This window comes from Coccinella septempunctata, chromosome 4 (genome assembly GCF_907165205.1).
Source record: "Coccinella septempunctata chromosome 4, icCocSept1.1, whole genome shotgun sequence".
In the NCBI taxonomy this organism is placed as follows: domain Eukaryota; kingdom Metazoa; phylum Arthropoda; class Insecta; order Coleoptera; family Coccinellidae; genus Coccinella; species Coccinella septempunctata.
The window spans coordinates 600,363-620,712 of NC_058192.1; the positions used below are offsets into that span (position 1 = coordinate 600,363).

At 38.5% G+C, this 20,350-nt stretch overlaps 2 protein-coding genes across 5 annotated transcripts in view; one reads left to right on the top strand and one right to left on the bottom strand.

Annotated features, from left to right (window-relative positions):
- Positions 1-5,732, bottom strand: part of LOC123312210 (probable cationic amino acid transporter) — a 64,571-nt gene extending 58,839 nt beyond the window's left edge. The window contains exon 1 of the mRNA XM_044896519.1: positions 5,391-5,732. The gene's annotated coding sequence lies outside the window, so the exon portion shown is untranslated. The remainder of the gene's footprint in view (positions 1-5,390) is intronic.
- The window catches only part of LOC123312209, a 41,954-nt gene extending 21,898 nt beyond the window's left edge, over positions 1-20,056 (top strand). For 2 of the 4 annotated variants that reach the window (XM_044896515.1, XM_044896516.1), the window contains 8 exons: positions 8,030-8,152; positions 8,991-9,370; positions 11,830-12,038; positions 12,116-12,614; positions 14,225-14,350; positions 15,390-16,307; positions 16,878-18,049; positions 18,364-20,056. In XM_044896515.1, the coding sequence (XP_044752450.1) occupies positions 8,030-8,152; positions 8,991-9,370; positions 11,830-12,038; positions 12,116-12,614; positions 14,225-14,350; positions 15,390-16,307; positions 16,878-18,049; positions 18,364-19,557 (4,621 nt within the window). In that variant the 3' untranslated portion in view covers positions 19,558-20,056. Of the gene's footprint in view, positions 1-8,029; positions 8,153-8,990; positions 9,371-10,284; positions 10,453-11,829; positions 12,039-12,115; positions 12,615-14,224; positions 14,351-15,389; positions 16,308-16,877; positions 18,050-18,363 lie in introns of those variants that run through there. The other 2 variants (XM_044896518.1, XM_044896517.1) reach the window with 2 other exon arrangements.
- Positions 20,057-20,350: the final 294 nt, after the last annotated feature.

The window sequence follows — 20,350 nt, forward strand, 5'->3', positions numbered from 1 at the left end:
CAAACTCCTTGGTGCTTGTGTTTCCTTGGTATTGCCTTGCGCCACGTCCATACCGATGTGCTATCCACCAAAAATTGTTACCACATAGAACCAGAGGAGCTCACTTTTCTCTTCGACCATAAGAAATCCATTCGATCAAACGAGTCTCGTGTTGCCGACAAGTAGCGTATATTGCAGGTGTTCCACTTCGTATACGTTTGCAACTTTTTATCGGAATCAGACGCAGCATTCATAATTGGTTTGATTCACGGCAAATTGCTAATTTGCTGATGAGGCAAGCCGCGAAAGTAGGTGTAGGTGCAGTTTATCTGGCGATCGCAGATAACGGCGCAGTTTTAATTGAAGAGGAAACCCGAAGAATGTAAGGAGAATCTAACGCAATCGGAAACCGATGTATCGTTTTCAGTTATTCATCTTTCTTGCCTAATTTATCGTTTCGGATCTTTGCTGTTTCTCAATTTACTGGAGGTCGGTTCTTTTACGATCCATTCTTTTCGCCATTGTGTTATTGATTCTTGGATAATGGGTAACTATGGGTCTGATATGTACGAACATTATCTACAGGATGTCAGAAAGACTATCGTTGTTAGATTCTGAATGTTTTCAGTTGTTTCCTCGGTTGCTTTTTCAAATACTTTTTGAAAAAAGTTGAATCGGGAGCACATTATTGAAATAATTCGTTCGTCATCAGTTTTCTCATTTTCTCAATGCCACAAGCATTACTGCATTCCCATGTTAGCATCAGAGAATCCTAGATATATGAATCCAGGTTCCTGAAACTCTTCAGCTCAAGTGAAGACAACTGGTGTCACTTAAGTAGGATAGAGACCTCAAGCACAACTGGCATCGAGGTCCTATACCTGTTTCTCTTTCTGAATCTGAACCATCAGCTTGCAAACACATATTAACTTTCATAAATCGAACAATTGTCATCAGTAAAACATTTTTTTCATGTACGAATGATTTTTTGAGGAAACAAAGGCGTCTGCTGACTACTATAGGTGATTCTATGCACTTTTCATCTTATCTGATAGAACAAACGAATGTAACCCGTCTTATGACCATAAATCTGGCACTTCTAGATTTATTGTACCAAACACATGACTCCAACTAAGGTGAGATAAGTGAAAGCATCATCCAATAAAATTATGATTCAAAAAGTGACTACATCACCTCTATACCTTCTAAGAAACCTTCGACATACTTCGTGACGATCAAAAAATGACTCAGTCAACGCACACGGGTACATAGAAAGCTGGGATGGCGTCACAGATTTTTCTCCTGCGGAGAAATTTCCAATATTCCTTCCAAGAAATCGACCGGGACTTCCTCAATATTTTTTCACAGTCGAATCGCCACCGAGATACGTTACGTAAGTGCCGTTCCATTGAAGAGGCAACAAACCACCTAACAGTGTATTTGGAGTCGTTTAAACAATTAAAATTCACCGTGTGAAACAGTTCAAAAGGGAATTCCTGACATTACGAAATCGATCGGATTCGTCATGTGAATGGACTCACTTTCATGGCTTTATTCGCTCTGAACCATTCACAGACTGTTTCGAGATACAATGAACTCTCTGTCCGATTCAGTTTGCATCCAGTTTTTTCAATAACACCCTACTTACAACAATACCAAACCAAACTCAGACTGAGATTTTGACCAGATTTAGATGCCATTTGCTCACAGAAAGAACATCGTTTTTTCCAAACTCTAAACCTCCAAAGCTTCATATTGGGATCATTTACAGTGTGAATTGAATGGGAGGATGATTTTTGTAATGATTGAAAGTAGATTTAGTGATCCTTTCTTCGCTGTACGCTCCTTTCTTCTGGTGAAAGCACAGCAAAGAAATCTATTCACTATGAACACAGTATGCGGTATCTCTCAATACATTGTACACAAAAACAAAGCTTAATACTGGCAGAATTACGGACTAACCCACATTTTCATCTTATGTAACGCACCTATGTGAAGAGAGTATATTACATCTGCGATTGTATTGCTTTTTAAATTCATCCCAGTATCTATTAACCAACGCTCGAAACAAGGAAATCTGGTCTGGGGAGTTAAATACCAAATTACCAAACCCTCAGAAATCCTGAAATTACCAACAATTAGCACAACTTCTCGAAAGCATTAATGTTTTCTTCGTCCCAAGCTGATATAATGATGAATTTCAATTACATACTCGATTTCATACACTTGTTGATATCTTTTCATGAAAGAAAGTACAGTTTGATAACATAGATTTCTACTATACTATAGGATATAGCCTAAAAATTGCAACCTCTCCTGAGTTACTGATTGTGATTCAAAAATGATTGAATCCAGATTTTCACCGGAAAGGTTGAAATCAAAACTATTCAGACAAAATCATATCCGTTTGTTTACGTTACTTAAACTGGAACATCCGGACTGTGAGGATATCAAATCAGTCAATATGGTCGTTTAAGCATATCCTTACTTACTGAATCATTGTTATTCACTCGTTTTAGTTTCCAAGAAATTATACTCTCCACTTGAAAGAAATAGAATCACTCTAATTATCCCAGAAGAAATGAACACAAAATGCTTCATGATTGTAACCAAAACTAGTTGAATAACTAGTTAAAAAATGATTTTCATTTCAGTTCTTGAATGTGAAAACGTAAAACCACTCATATCCCATTTGAATATTCTTCTTGAACCCCAGAAAAATCGCAAACTTGTTGTTATTTTCGAAAATCAGTTATGCATATCTACCCGATCTTCTAAGTCACATCATAACTATTTTAACCTACTCTAAATGATAAGTTTCCAATAACTACTATATACACTCTCCTCCTATTATGCATACCTGCATAAATTTGAATTTTGCGTAGGCTAATTGCATAATATTCAAGTCTACCTCGCATTTTATGATTGCCTTCCACCTGGTTGTTTAGTATGTTGATTTTCTGAAATTGGATTATCAGGCCTTGGTTCTTCTCAGAAATGATCGAAGCTCTAGGCGATACAGTTTGTCCATCGGAAAATTATTAAACTTCTTAATTCGAGAACTTGAGGACGAAAAGAATGATGCAACTGGATATTTGATAATAATATGCATCGATCGATTATAATATGTTGTTACTACGGATTAATATATTCATTCATTTCTGGCTATATGAATCCAATGTAATAGATATATATCGAAATAGACGGAATATTACTATCACTATCAGTTTCACCTATTCATTATTGTTATCCATGGTCTGATATGATGCAAACAATCCACGTTGTGTACGATAAACATTTATGTACACCTATAATAGCAGTGCAACGTCGGGTTCACCTTGAAAATATTAATTGAATTATAATTTCAAGGTGGGTGAATCTTGTCAGGCTTCAACTAATTGAATGTATATGATCATATGGTCATGTAGACAGAGGCAGAGCAGAGCTTTTAGAAGAAGTTTGCCATCCAAAACCGTTGTGAATTTCCCCTTCTTTCCATCAGTACAACATACTCACTCATTGTGGACATATTTCAAAACATTTTCATACGGAAAAACCACCATAAACTCACAAAAAGTATAGCCCTTCTAAAATTGGATTGATTTTATCGGTTTGAGCAGTCATTTGGTACCATCATAGAATCTTATCAGAAAATGATGTCATTACTCAATAAAGATGCAAAAATTATTTCTATGCGCCACATTCATCGATAAAGATGCCGTAAAAGTCAAATTGACATAACGTGAAGATAAGACAACTGAAAAATATAGATCTTCCTCTAGATCTTCATCATGACAGACAAAACAGCGACTAGCGAAGAATGGGAAACTCTGATATCGCCCTTCTACGCAAAAATGCAGAACCTGATTCCTCACCACAAGGAAATCTTCGAGAATTACAAGCTCAAAGTGAACAAACTGATCACGCAGGGCTACATCCACGAACTGCAGAGGGAAACCAAGGAGAAGATGGAGAATATAAAGGAACTGGAGGCCTTCAAAGCCGAACTCAGCAACCTCCGTGGCAGGATCTCGAAGACCAACCAACACATCATCGACGTCAAGTTCGAAAAGCACAAGACGTCGATAAACGAAATACTCCAAGGGTACTCCAAGCACATGGAGATAATCAACGATATTCTGGTTTCTAAAAGGAAGCAGGATAGCCAACAGGTCGAGCCGGACGTAGAGAGTGTTTCCTTGAGTTCGCTAAATCGTTTTCCGAAAACGATATCTCAGTTTGAAAGGTACAAAGATGAGTTCCTCAAATACGACGCTTTGCATGAATTCATCGATGACGATTTCCTTTATGAGGTGATGAAGGAGTTGGCGAACGATAGAGAAAATGTTACTCAAAGGGATGAGATCAATCAGGGCAATCAACTTGGGGGTTCTTCCTTTTCAGGAAATAATAACTTGGCTTCTAACTTGAAATCTGAAACATCAGTGCCTGTAGTTCGTAAAACCAACGATGAAATTTGAATAAGAAATGTTGAGAATTACATAAATTGCGTTTTTTATGCATTGACCACACAAAAATTTCACGCAACGTTTAAGACAGATCCATTATACACTTGCAGGTTTAGAACGAATACATTTTAATATGATTTAGTTTTATTAGTCTTTGAACGCATTCTGAAACATTATTTTTCCATGCTTCACCATCAATTTTGAAAATAGTATCGATAGTTTTATCCCACTGGAGCAACACTTTTATAACCATTGTCCCTATCAACTTCGGTGTTCTTTCAAAGTCTCAACGATTTCTTTCATGTTCTAAAATTATGATTTGTGTTCGATAATATCAATAATTACCAGGACTTTCATAGCCTATCTTCGCATTAAACTGACCGTAGCTCCTTTTCAAAACCATCCATCGGTTCATATAATAATACTCGACGTAACCTTAGATTATATTAATACTTAGACCGCACATAGTGATCTCAAATATATTCGCAATTTGCAACAAAGAGTAATTAAGTATTTCGTATGCATGTTGGCAATTATATTCATCACTTGGAATGAAAATTGATCATTTGATCGCTTGAAACTGAGAAAGTGAATCGAAGTTTCCCCGTCACTGGTTCCGATCTGAGAAAAAACATAATCATTTTCTGTTTTTCTGATTAGACGATTTTTGTGCGAAATATTCATTTTTTATTGGTAAAGTTTCGAAGATAGATGGTTGAATAAATTTGCCCTTAGAAATTCAGGATATGCCTAGATAACTACTGAAAATAAATTGATGAAATGTGGTACGAAAAGTTGGTTCAAATGGACTGATCCTTTCTTCGCAAAAATCAGCAAAAATATCGAACCAGGATGTGCTAATTTGCAACGTTTTCCTTCAACTAATGACACGTGCATGGAAATGAATATCATCTAATGAAAATATCATAATACTTCACTTACATTCGTGAAATTGAAGAATATATTATCTCCGTTAAACGCGCTAGAACAGACCTCGAAGAAGACAAGGTTCAAGGTTATGGACCATCAATTTGCGTTAATATTCATATTTATGCCAGAGATATCCGTTAGATAATTTCCATTGATCTGTTCGTCGTTATAGAAACAAACGATTTCATCATCAAGTATATTCGAAACGACCATCTGACTATTTTTTGAATTGATTAAGCTAGTTAGGAATACGTATTTCCTATTATCATAAATCGTAGCAAACTTACATTTATATAGATATGATTGTCTCTCTAGGACAATCATGACCGTAGAAATGGGGACACTACTAGCTATTTCATATGGAAAGAAGGAGAGAGAGATAGAGATTTCTGTATCGATCTTTGTAGGTAAAAGTTGAGCAGTTGAATGAAAAAAAATTGTCCAAAATATTCACCAGTGGTCTGAAATCATTGTACAACATATCATAAATGAGAATTTGTATCTTGACAATATGAGTTTAACTCATTATCTATCAAGTCTCTACCATTTATGCTACCAATTAACACGTCTGTCAAAAAGTTCGTGACCAGGTGAACGTTTTCCGAACGGCATATTTTATGTTAATCGATTCGATCAATATCCTTTGGAAATTCAATGCCGAACAGAGGTCAGAGGAAGATCGGAATACAAATCACTCTAATCCGCGTAAGGATACCACAAGAAGGATTATTATGTAAGATACGATTAAAAGCGAAATTTCGACTGTTAAGTCGAATATAAACACTGAAGCCACGATATAATTTGCGACTTGACCCAAGGTTCTGACGCCAGAGCAGACCACCGTGAAAAAACTGGAACTTGTTTGTTGAGAGTATAGAGAAACTGCACTCTGTGAGGCACAAATACCCCTCCTCTACTTCTACATACTCAGCATACCTTTACGAGCCCGCTAGGCTTTCGATGAAAATGAGAAGTGGATTCATCTATTTGAAAATCAACAAAGGCACAATATTTCAACACTGACCAGAACACAAACCGTTTCATATCAATACGATTTTATTGTTTGCCATACTCTATGAACATATTCAGTTTAGAGTTGACATTTTCAACGAAATCAAAAGGATATTTCTTTACCTGAACACAAACCGTTTCATTTCAATACGATTTTATGGTTTGCCATACTCTATGAACATATTCAGTTTAGATTTGACACTTTCAACGAAATCAGAAGGATATTTCTTTACCTGAACACAAACCGTTTCATTTCAATACGATTTTATGGTTTGCCATACTCTATGAACATATTCAGTTTAGATTTGACACTTTCAACGAAATCAAAAGGATATTTCTTTACCTGAACACAAACCGTTTCATTTCAATACGATTTTATGGTTTGCCATACTCTATGAACATATTCAGTTTAGATTTGACACTTTCAACGAAATCAGAAGGATATTTCTTTACCTGAACACAAACCGTTTCATTTCAATACGATTTTATGGTTTGCCATACTCTATGAACATATTCAGTTTAGAGTTGACATTTTCAACGAAATCAAAAGGATATTTCTTTACCTGAACACAAACCGTTTCATTTCAATACGATTTTATGGTTTGCCATACTCTATGAACATATTCAGTTTAGATTTGACACTTTCAACGAAATCAGAAGGATATTTCTTTACCTGAACACAAACCGTTTCATTTCAATACGATTTTATGGTTTGCCATACTCTATGAACATATTCAGTTTAGATTTGACACTTTCAACGAAATCAGAAGGATATTTCTTTACCTGAACACAAACCGTTTCATTTCAATACGATTTTATGGTTTGCCATACTTTATGAACATATTCAGTTTAGATTTGACATTTTCAACGAAATTAGAAGGATATTTCTTTACCTGAGCATCTTTCCTGGAATAGAGATACTTATTTCAGCTGGAATGGACCAAGTTACATTCCTCAATGACATTTCATAACTGAGAGGAAAAGAGAAATTATTGTCAACTTTCCTTGCGAACCCATATCTATAAAACCTGACATTCTTTCCGCAGTGACACATCTCACTTCTTTATTTGAATTACAACTTTCTAAGAGATCTATACGATCGATGTTCCATTACCAGTTCGTAAAGTATGTTTTTTGCATCCATCACTGCTCGTGATGTTAGTGGAACGAACTGTCTCTACCTTCCATCGAGCCTCCGATGCGGCAACAACAATCTATCTACAAAGGTACCTATTGAACAGGTTTTCTGCATCCTTCGACGGCATTGGAAGGTCGTCTGTGCAAGCAATTGCGCTGCAAGTCTGCACCCAAACAAACTGGCAACTCTAACCAGAGCTCTCATGTGTGTGAAGTTGGCCTATAACATTCAGAAACTTCGAAAAAAAAATATGTTGAATTATGCGAGATGTGTACCTACCTACTGCATTGCGCCGTCAATTTTTTTTTAATCCGTACGATTCCCAAGATGTCTTTGTGGCTCTGAGCTTTTAGGGTTATGTTTATGTTGTTTCGTCATCATTCTTCTTATTCTTATCTGGATAAGAATGATATTACCACTGTTTTCATGATTGGTTGATATTTCCATGACGTGTCTGTACTATGACAATAATGATATACAATAGGAATTATTTCTGTTGCAGACAAAAAGCTGGCAACATGCTTCACATCACCGAGGACACTCCCGCGGACATGTTGTCTGGGGCAATGGACCTCAGCATCCACTTGCCCACGGGCAAGACTGTCAAGATGTGTGTCGAGAGAAGGTAGGTCACGTATTTACATCTCCGACCGAGATACACTGAGCTGGCAACGGTCGAAAATTGTAGTTCATGCCGCGTTACATAAACTTTATGGATCGTTAAATGATAGATATTAGATATTCACAGACTCGAAGGAGATGATGTTCCATAACTTTTATGTGGCGAGTTGACCGATGACTATCAGATGCGGTATTTTGAAGTGGTTATTGGCTGTGAAGGAGGTATAGCTTGCAAAACATGGTATTATTGTCAACCACGAATATCCAGATCGAGCAATGAAAATTCATTCCAAATTTCATAGAGGGTACATGCTTTTTACAGAACTCTTTCGTTTCTTAATCTGATTGTTTTGTATTTCATTACGTATAAAAGTATCTTGTTGCTTAACATTCCCTCCGAATTATTGCCAGTTGAATCATATTGTTGTTGATAGAAATCAATTTAAGATGATAAAATCCTCTCAAGTGATACAGTTAAATGGATTGAATGATTGAGCGAATAACTTCGCTGATTTGTACACAATGCAATTTATAATAGTCGAGTTTATTCAATTCCGCAGATGTTTTTTATGGTACTCTGAGAGCTATTGGGGTCAATAAGTAGATAATGTCGAGATGATATTGAATTATACGATGTGTGTTGACGAGAAATTCCTCAGAATAACAGGGCAAGGCTATAACGCGGTTTCTGGAAACACGCTTTCCAATTTTCTGAAGTTATCGATTCCCTGAGCCTTTTTTCGTTAGTCGTGGAAGGTCTTCGAGCCTACAAGGGCATCAAACTTCTTCAATGGTGAAGATTTCACCGGTTTAGATAGTTCTAAGACGCACGTTTCTTCCAGGACGCCTATGATGGATCTTCTGGTACAGGTGACGACCAACCATCAGCTGCAAATCACCAACTACACCCTACAGCCGTTGCAGACGTCTTCCAGCGACAATTATTCGGAGAAAGTGCTGTCTTATTACCCGAACACTCCGATAGGCGCCCTAGATACCCAACACATCAAGGTCATACCGAAAACAAGGACACTTCCGATAACGAAGAATGCGCTCCCGGTAACTCAACCTTTCGAGACCACCTTCAGGCTGAAGGTGCATCTTCCGAGAAACCAACTGTACGTCACTAGGGTCAGCAAGCACGTGCACATCGAGGATATCATGAGGAAGGTGTGCGAGGAGAAGAGTCTGGACCCTAACAAGTACGAAGTGCGACATCCTGGTGAGTTTGGCGGCATTACTTTCGAATGAGTCAACTTCCCCAACTTCTAGAATGAATGCGCTATCTAAATGGAACATTCTTCTCTCAAAAAACTCGTGATGTTGAAGTCATCAATAATCTCTACACCATTTCATTCAGTATACTTATATTTTCTTGAAAAATCTACTCAGAATTCAATATCAATCTTATTTATAATGATGAACGCTGGGTACAATACCTCTTTATACCTCGTCCAAACAAAAGTTCGAACGATAACTTGTTCTAATGTTAGTCAAAAAGCTTGCTCCTCTCTTACCAAGCACCATCAGCGAATCTTTCCAGTATAAACGAAGTCAACATCGAGAAAACATCCACTAAGATGCTGAAGTTAAGATTGTTCCACCCAAATTCTCAAAAAAACCTGAAATATTCTTGGGGCATCGGTTTGACGATAATTAGTTTGGTCAACTTTGAATTTATGATTAGATGTGAATGGGACGTACTTAGCTATTTTATGTGATTACTGTAGAAAAGGGTTTCGCTCTCGCTGAGTGTTGATTTCCCTGCAGTACGATTTAAAGCATTTCCTTGAGGCTGCAAACATTATCCCCTTGGGAAATTAGTGTTATTGCTTGTTAAACAATATGCTATTAACTCATTCTTAGTTTAGACGACCCATAAAGAACACAAAAGATTCCTGGTGTTTTTAGTTCGAATCAATATTATTAAACGATTAATCGATCATAAAAAAGTTATTTCTCTTTATAAAAGTTCCTCATTCGTATATTTATGTGCCTAAATATCAAATATAGATATGCGTTGGGAAAGATAGCATCGCCTCGATAATATTTGACGTTCCATTGTATCCTCAATCAGTTTTGTCATACCTTTTATACACTATTAATACGATTACCATACCGTTCCAACTTTACGACTGCAGAGTCTGGTTTAAACGACTTGCTCGTAGGAATCTATAAGTCGTAATTGACAAATATTTGAAATCTGATAAGGAGGTGGCTAGTTTATCCAGAGACAGTTTATTATTCATTAGAGAACAATTGTTGTGTGAAGAAATACCTAGTTCAGTTTCTTAGATTTTCAAGGTAACATGATCATTTACTTAAATAATGTTTCATAAGATTTCACTCTTACCTTTGAGTATTCAAGCAACAACTGGACATAAGCTAATTTTTGGTTATAGATTGAATCTTTGCGAATAGAAAAAAACACATTTCATTCAGCTATCACGAACAGTTTAGTTTTCATGATTTTTTCCATGAAGGTCCAAAATTTCCGATTTTCTATCGACCATAACTTGAAAAATAATTTTTTTACAAAATATCTGTCCGGATATTCCTATTCTGCGCCCTCGAATTAGTGTACAGTATGAATTTGGTTTCGATCGGGGACGAAAAATATTTTTCAAAAAATCGCAATTTTTCCAAACATATGAAGTCCGAAATTTTTTTATTCATTTACCTATATCGACCCGGGTCATTTTACCTACTGATTCGAGGTCGTAGATCTCGAATATGCAATTGGATTTGTTTTAGTATCAGTGTTTTGGAAAATAAATCTCTTTTAGTGCAAAATTTCGAAAAAATTTGTCAACTTTGAGCAGCTGTAGCAGCCAGAAAAAAGAGACTAGGCATAAGTTGATTTTTTTTGGTGATGGACTGTTTCTTTGCGAATAGAAAAACACACATCTCATCCATCTACCTCTAAAAGTTCAGTTTTTATGATTTTTTTCGCGGAGGTCCAAAATTTCCCGTTTTCCATCGACCATAACTTGAAAAATAATTTTTTTTTTAAATATTTGTTTGCATATTCGTGTTCTACGACCTCGAATTAGTGTACAGCATAAATTTGGTTTCGATCGGAGACAAAAAATATTTTTTGAAAAATTGCAAATTTTTCCATACATATGCATTGAAAAATTTGAAAAATTTTCGATCTCCCCGATTTCGACCAAAATTGCAGTATTCACTAAATCGAGGGCGTAGATCACGAATATGCAAACAGAATTTCGCTGAAAGGATTAGTTTTTAAGTTATGGCCGATGGAAAATCGAAAATTTAGGACCTTCGCGGAAAAAATCATAAAATCTGAACTGTTTGCGGTAGATGAATGAAAGTTGGTTTGTTCTATTTGCAAAGGACCAATCTATCACTAAAAAAATCGAACTACGTCCAGCACCTCTTCCCTGGCTGCTACAGCTCCTCAAAGTTGACCAATTTTTTCCTATTTTTCCACTAAAAGTGATTTTTTTCTCAAAGTACTGATCTTAGGAAAAATCTAATTGCATATTCGTGATCTACGACCTCGAATTAACCGAAAAAAAGACCCGGGTTGAAATCGTTCGAAAAATAAAAAAAAATTGATTTAGCGCTCCAACAACGAAAAAAATTTACTTATTTACCTATCAAATCAAATCAACAGCACCATGAATTTTTTCAACTTATGTTTCTTCTTGTTTACAGGTAATCTGGATGAGATACTAGATCCCAAGTTGACCTTGCACGATTACATGATAACGGAAATAAATCTGGTAGTCAAAGGATCCAATAGAAACTCCCAAATCTTCACATCGGACGACATAATGACGCTGAAAAAGGAGGAAGAGAGAAAAGTTACGTCGAATAAATCTGGTGGTGGTGTTTTCAATTTACTATTCAGGAGGGGGAAGTCGGTAAGTTAGATCATCCTCAATGTTTCCCTCTTAAGAACTCCTTCAGAAACAAAGCTCTGTAGCCAATCGCTTTTCAGAACAATACACCAACAACAACACCACCCGCCAACAAGGAACCTCCACCATCAACCCTCCACCGAGAAGACCCTCCCACGAAACCAACGCCTCAAACGGTCGCGAAGTCAGAACCCCAAAAAGAAAAACCGAAGGTACCTCAACGGAAGCGAAGACCCGCTCCGAAACCCCCCCAACCTGTCGAAAAACCGCCTCAGGAAGAACCTGTTCAGCTGAGAAACGGTTCGGTCATATCAGACAGTTCGAACGTCAGCGAAAACGGAGCCAAACACGGATCCGGCGTCACGATATGTCACTCCAGACACAGCAGCGACAGCTCTGGGTACCACGAGACCTCGATCCTGAGCGATCAGTGCAACACCTCTCTGCCGAGGAGGAACAGGATGGGAGAGGGCGCTGAGACGATGGGGAGGTTGAAGTTGAACAGGTACAGCGAGAGTACCGGGAATCTGACCAAGATGACCTCGCAGTCGAGGTCGACGTCCAGTTTGATATTTCCAGGTGAGTTCCGATGGGTTTTCCAGAATTTCCTTCCTCATTTTAGCAATTTACTAGACTGCACACGTCCAGGTGAGTGTGCAAACTGACCAAATGTGTTTCAATGATTGAAAATACAGCTCATAATCACGAACATCAGCGTGGTTTGGTGGTTCTGTAGAGAGCACCAACAAATCTTCATGGATTCAAATGAAGGCATGCTGTATGACATCCAAGGCATTCAGTTCTCCTACCATTGCAGCATTTGCAGCCTTAGAGAGTAAAGAGAACTTGGAGCCCATCTCAGACAGGCTAAGTTTCGTGCCTGAGTGGGGCTGATCTGGTTGCAGCAAAGACCAGAAAACGTGCCTTTTTCTAGATTCAACTTGAAGCGTACCGAATCCAAAAACTCCAGAGATGATGACTGGGCAGTCCCGGATCGGACTCAAACTTTACCGAGCTTTTCTAAACCTCATTTTGAACCACATCAAAATGAAAATCCTGTCAATTCTAATTCGAAACCTGAAATACCCAAATCGCCGCCTCAAATGCCCAAAACTATACAGAAGAAAATCACCCAAAGGCAATTTGTGCCAGTTCTTGATCCCAGAGATGAACTACTGAAGTCTATCAGAGATAGTCTGAGAAGTAGGAAAGCTTAAAGGACGCTTTGAATCAGAACTGGTTTAAAATTTGGAGGCGCCACACTACAACCATGATGAGGAGAACCTTTAAATCATGATTGAACACCAAGCTCCATTCGAGACAGATGTGGATCTTCGTGTTTTCAGAATGTAATTAAGTTTATCGCTCAATATATCATTTGTATGGTTGTGAAACCATTCGAAGACATATTTATTTCTACCTGATGAGAATCTGGAATTCGCATTGTCAGTATATTCTACATATAATAATAATCACGAACATCAGCGTTGCTTGGTGGTTCTGTAGAGAGCACCAACAAATCTTCATGAATTCAAATGAAGGCATGCTGTATGACATCTAGGCATTCAGTTCTACTACCATCGCAGAGCTTGAGCTCATCTCAGACAGGCTAGGTTTGGTGCCTGAGTAAGGCTGATCTGGTTGCAGCAAAGACCAGCCGAAACAGGAGTCTTATAGTATCCTACTGTCTAGCAGGTACGACACAAAGTGCTCCATCAACATCTTGTCGGTTCAATGAAGGCTTCAAAACAGAATGTATGCGGTTGTGGAACTCTGACTGGGCTGAGCAGATAGGTATCTTCGACTTTGCTCTATGTGTCCTTCTTGATAGGAAGTGGTGGCAATCCAGGTGGCTTTAGATCTTTGGCGGCTGTCAAAAGCAACTCAATTGAGTACGGATCTACCCTTCCTGAAGTAGGAGAGCAACTCAGGCTTCATTGACAATGAAACATCGGATGCAGCAGCCCTAGAGGCTGCAGAGGCAGCCAATAATTATTCCACCTTCATGGTGAATGAACACAATGTCATCAGGAGTGGATTTTTTCACCTAGTACAACTTTTCCTGTTAGAATCTGTATTTGACTAATACATTTAAGCATCATTTCTAGTTAAACATACTCACTTGTTGAAATATTCATTTCCTGTCAAGTAAAAATAAAAGAAAGATACAAATTGATCATTTTTTCAAGGTCGCAAAAAAAAGGCAGCCCCACCGCCACCGAAACCCCTGCAAACACCCTCAAGTTCCACAACGAACTTGGAAAGTCCCGTAGTTGCTAGTCAAACCCCCCTAAGCTCTTCATCATCGAAGACAGGTAAGTCCATCCATCTAGATGCTTCGAGTTCTAGCATCTCCGTTGTGAGGGGTTTAGTTAATGGTCAAGGTGGAAACTGTAGAAAGACTGAAACTTGCGAGAATAAACGTTCTACCAAATTGAATCTGAGCTTCCTCCCACATATATCGTTCTCGGATTTCTTCCCTTGCATATCTTCCAGAAATCGGGAAGGATTCAGGGGAACTGTAACGCTTGGGAATATTTATAGGGAAAACGATAGTCAGGGTAGAATCCAAGAGGTTGTCGAGGATGAAGATCTGCTGACTGTAGTTGCGTATCCATCGGAACAGTATAGAATAATCGTTGGTCAAAAATCAAACCCAGAAGATCTGGACGATTCGGACTCTAGTAGTTCTTTCGGATCAGACCTCGAAATATCCGTTGAAAATTTCGGTAGAGACGTGTTTTTAGACAGTAACGATTCTAATTCTGATGGATCTTCGGAGAGTAATGACGTAGAAGCCTCAGAACGTTTCGGTTTTGCTAGGGATGATTTTGAAAATGACGTATCTCCTAGAAGAAAGCGTGAAGCAGCATCTTCAGTGTGTTCGCAGGGTTTTCCAGGCACCAGTAGGACTTTTTCGTTCGAGATCGATGACGAGTATGTGGGAGCTGGAAAACGAAGAAAATCACAGTTAGTTTATATGACTTATGAGCGTGAAGATTTAGTTTGAAAGAAAAGCAGATGTATTAGAATAGGTTAAGGTTTCAAATATGTCAGTAAAGTCCGTGAATGGTCAAAATTCTTCTTGTGTTTTCGAGTTATAAGCTTCTAAAATTGTTTTCTTGATACTTGGAGAAATACTGATCTAATGGAGTTGAGAATCAGTGAATAGACTCAAAAATATTGAAAAAATAAGCTTACTTTCTGCAAACTTTGCTTTTCCTTCGAAAAACAGCGGTAGAACGACCATTTCTCGCAAGTTTCCCATGCACATATGAGGGTGGGCGTTGAAAGTTTTGAAGGGGGTTGTTGGTTTTCTTTTGGTTTCTAATCGCTTTGTATTTTGCATGCTAGATTTGTCCCTAGCTTCCCAGGGCACCCAAAAAACCACTAATCCTCCCCCTATACCCAGGAGAAGAAAAGGACCGGTACCGACGCCTTCGAACTCGCTGAAAATAGACGGAGAAGACGATAGGGATACAACCTCATCGCAACACGCTGAAGAATCGTTATACTCCTGTCCATACCAAACGGAAGGAGGGCCTAATACGAGAGATACGCCGGAAAACAGCAGACCGCCCTCCAACATGTCAACGATAGACATTTTAAAATCGCTGGAATACCTGAATCTGGACGATCAGGGCAACGAGATCAAACCTCCGGAGGTGATAGCCGTTCTGCCGAAATCGAAGCAGGCTGAGGAAGAAACTCATAACGAAGACCCTGCACTGATAAAGAGACCGTTTATATTGAATCTAGTCGACAAGAATCTTGACGACGACAACGCTAGTGTAGCCACCGAATCGCCAGTTAAAAACGAAACGACCTCCATAATTTCGGATGTTTCCAGTGTGGACATTCCCCCAAGAAAGCAAATATTCCACAAGGAAATGTCTGTGTCCAGTGTTAAGAGCTCGGAGAGTGCACTGTTCGAAGAGGGACGCATGAGAAGATGGGGTAGTTGGGAGAAATTGAATTTTTCATCCGTTACACCTTCACCAATCCACGAAATGCCTAGGTACTCAACGTCCGAAGATAATCTGGGAAATCGATCGATTCCTAATGCCAAAGATGTTAAAAAACGATTGTCGAAAGAATATTCTAGTCAAACCATGAAAGAAATCAATACGAACCTCAATGAAGAATCTGAGGGAAGAGAAGATGTAAAAAATACTACTGAGGAACAAATGATTATAAAGGATCCGGTGTCAGAATGTTTAAAACAGATGGATGGCAATAAAAGAGTTGAGGAGGGTGTTTTTTCAAACACAGGCATGTTTATTTTGATGAATATTTGTCATAATCGTGTCTCCATTGCATACTAGTATCGAAGACAGAAATGTCTTTTGGCAACATACCAAGCTACGCCATTTTCACTCCTTTTATTTTCTACTTATTTTCTTTCTCGCTTCATTCTTCACTTAGACTAACAACCAGTTGAAAAGATGCACTTTAGAAACTCTCTACTGGGGATAGAAACAGAGAGAGATCTCCTTCAGTTAGAATGTAGGTGCAGGGTTGCTGATGGTAGATTGTAAACTGTGAGCACAGTGTCTTGAAAATTCGAAATCCTTCGAAACTTTTACTATTTCAAATCGAAATTGAGATGAACCTCTTGGAACCAGAAGGTTTCAAGATTTTTATATCGATTTCAACTAATAACTTGCTTCCACCTTTAGTAAATTCGATAAAAACATTGTACCATCGTTAACCCTGTGACTTCAAACTGAATAATTCCAAATCGAGAATCGAGGTAGTCGTAGATTTCACCAAATTCGAGCAAGATTTTCATACGAACATCCTCGAAGTAATTGTCTTCCTCATTTGCCCTTTATTTTCCAGACGTCAGTTCAACGACCAATCACCCACCGCATAAAACGTTTAATTCGGATGGAAAATCTTGTAATAACTCGCAAATTGTTTCCCCTTTAGAGGAAAAAGAAGTCTGCATCAGTGAAAACTTATACACGACTGATATAATCAACGAAATTAGTCTGGACGATGTAGAACGATATAAGAACTACGGTAATTCTCCAGATTCCGGAAACTCTAGTGAGATAAGCGAAAAATCTAAGATAGACGACGAACTCAACAATCCAGAAATACTAGAAGCTTTGGTCGCCGAAGACGAAGTCATCGAAGAATGGCAACTGCCGTCACCGCCAAAAGCCTTCAAGGACACGTTTCCCAATAGTCAACTGAAAGAAACTTCTGAGACTGACTCTGTGATAACCCCAGAACTAATCGAGAAATTAGAACGCATAGAGAAGGAACAAGCGGTTCACAACGAACAGAACCGAAAAAATAGCGTCTCGGACGATCTATACGCAGACAACGAACTGATTTTGAACAAGCTATCATTGGAGAATCTGGAGAAACGGAAGAGTCTGGTGTACAACCGTGAGCTAGCAACTAGTCTGAAATTATCGTATGAATCGGAAGCGCTTAAAAAAGTTGCAACCGACTCCTCCAAACCTGACTCTTCTAAAACTCTGGACAAATCCGATAAAACGCAAGAGGAGATCCGACAAGCCGTGAAAAAAGAAGAAGCGACCACAGAGTCCAAACACAGCACCTTGCCCAATTTCAAGATCACGACGTACGAAGAACCCAAACAGATCAAGGTCTTCGAGGACGATACCATCAGGAGCAACTCGGATTTTTCAGGAAAATCTCTCAGTTTGAACCGGGGACGAACGCTAGACAAAACCGGATTCGGCAGGTCAATGGAGAACATTTCTGTGCGTAAGAACGAGTCCGACGACGTCTTCAAGAGGCCGAAAGACGCGGAACACAGAACGTTCAGGCCGATAAGCGAGCATTACAGGAGACCTGTCAACAGGTCTGGATCCTTCTCGGCCGAACACAACGAGTGGAGTTCCTCAAGGCCCGTTGCTAGGTCCAAGTCACAAGTGGCGTTGAGGAGGGGAGAGAGGAAAAACGTCGGCTTCGAGTCCAGCAACATGTCGAAGAGTAGTAGTTTGTTTGACGTCTCCGGACTTCAGAGCTTGGAGGTAGGTAGACCATTTTTGAGTTTTTCACACCTGCACCTTGTTACGCTTTTGAAGCTTCACACATGACACTACGCGACAGCCTAGGCTGTTTTGGATTTTGAAAGGTTTGGGGTTAACTCGGGTATGAAGTTAACAAACAAGTTTTAATTTATGAGTTCTTATGTTAAAGCCTATGCGCGGTGTAAACTCAACCATCTGATTTCGTAGACATTAAAGTAAGGTTAACAGCCTCTTCGTGAAAACACTGAAACACACAAATTCTCAAATCATTCAACAAATCTGTGATATCCAAATCAATGTTTCCATCGTTTCAGGTGATGAAAAAGATCCAAAATAAATTAAACACTCCAACTACATCCATGGAAACCTTGAGCAAGGCCGTCTCTGAGAAGATTGAAGCTAAGCCCAAAGCCGCGGAAGTCCAAGAACCGCCGAAAAGAAAATACCAATACACTGGTCCTCCTTCCATCAACATGGGAACGTGGTCAGAGAGACCAAAGGTACCGGTCAGCGTTAAAGAAGATGCAGACTACAAGTTGGGTCAGGGAACGAACAATAGATACCTCAACACGACTGTCCAGAACGGTTCCAGAATCATCGATGTGAAAGAACAGAAATTCGTAGGCGAAATCGCCTCAAAACAAGCAGAAACGCAGACGGTTACCATAACTTGTAACGGTTCATCCGAACGTAAAGACTTCAACGTCCTCATTAAGATAGAAGATCAAAACAGGAGGTTTCAAGATCAGAAAGTCGATTCGATGTATAAGACTTCCTACAGTTTGAACAGGAATTCGCAACGACCTCATTCTGTAGCCTTTCCTTCAGATTTTGACATTTCACGGGTACCAGTGGTTCGATCTGTCGAACTCAAGAAGACTTTCAGGGATATCCCAGGCAATACGTCGGTCATCCAGTTGAATCAGTCCAATGATAATTACCATCCTAATAGTTTTTCGGAAAGATATACCACGAATACCACCAGTAAAGACGTGTCCAAACCTGTAATGAGAGCCAAGAGCTTTTTACAGGGAGCGCCAGTAGTCAGAGGATTCAGAACTCTAGATAATAATACCATCAGTACCAATAACACAGAGGTTAAAGTGGAAAACTCCAACAGGTACTCCTGGCAACCTACAACATCTATGACCCTGCCTTCAGCACCAAAAAAAGATACATTCACAACGAATCAAAACGTGCCTTTTTCTAGATTTAACTTGAGACGTACCGAATCCAAAAACTCCAGAGATGATGACTGGGGAGTTCAGGATCGAACTCAAACTTTACCGAGCTTTTCTAAACCTCATTTTGAACCACATCAAAATGGAAATCTTGTCAATACTAATTCGAAACCTGAAATACCCAAACCGCCGCCTCAAATGCCCAAAACTATACAGAAGAAAATCACCCAAAGGCAATTTGTGCCAGTTCTTGATCCCAGAGATGAACTCCTCAAGTCTATAAGGGATTTTGGCGGCAAAAAGGGTCTGAGAAGTAGGAAAGCTTAAGGAACGCTTTGAATCAGAACTGGTTTAAAATTTGGGGGCGCCACACTACAACCATGATGAGGGGAACCTTTAAATCATGATTGAACACCAAGCTCCATTCGAGACAGATGTGGATCTTTGTGTTTTCAGAATGTAATTAAGTTTATCGGTCAATTATATCATTTGTATGGTTGTGAAACCATTCGAAGACATATTTATTTCTACCTGATGAGAATCTAGCAGTTATTTGTGAAAAGCTCAAGAAATGAGGTGATTCATAATAAATATACGTACAGTTGCAACTTTGAGATATTATTCGGATAAGATTGATTCTTGAAGATTTTGATTTTTGTATGCATATTCGCATTGTCAGTATATTCTATAATAATAGTTTAATGTTTGTGAATACTGCAAATATAGGGACCAAAGGATATCGGAATATTATTTATTTTTATTTCATCATTGCTCATTATGAGAATATTGTATCTCATTGTAGATAAAATAAAGTCATATTATGTTATGGTGTTTTTCCTTCTTATTCTGTGACAGGAAACCCAAGACCTCTATAGATTTTTCTCGAAAATCAGAACCTCAGACTAATCAACAAAAACCTGGTGTTTTGTCTATGATTAGAAAAAAAATAAGTAAAAAAAAAATGGTAAGAATAATTTAAATATGTATTAACAAACATTTATTGTCTTGAAATTAATGCAATTCAAGAATGAAATGGAATTTGGTAAGTAAACAATAGTTTTTCTCTCTGTTATACTGAATTTCTGTGAACTAATGAGGATGCGTCACTGAACTACTGATA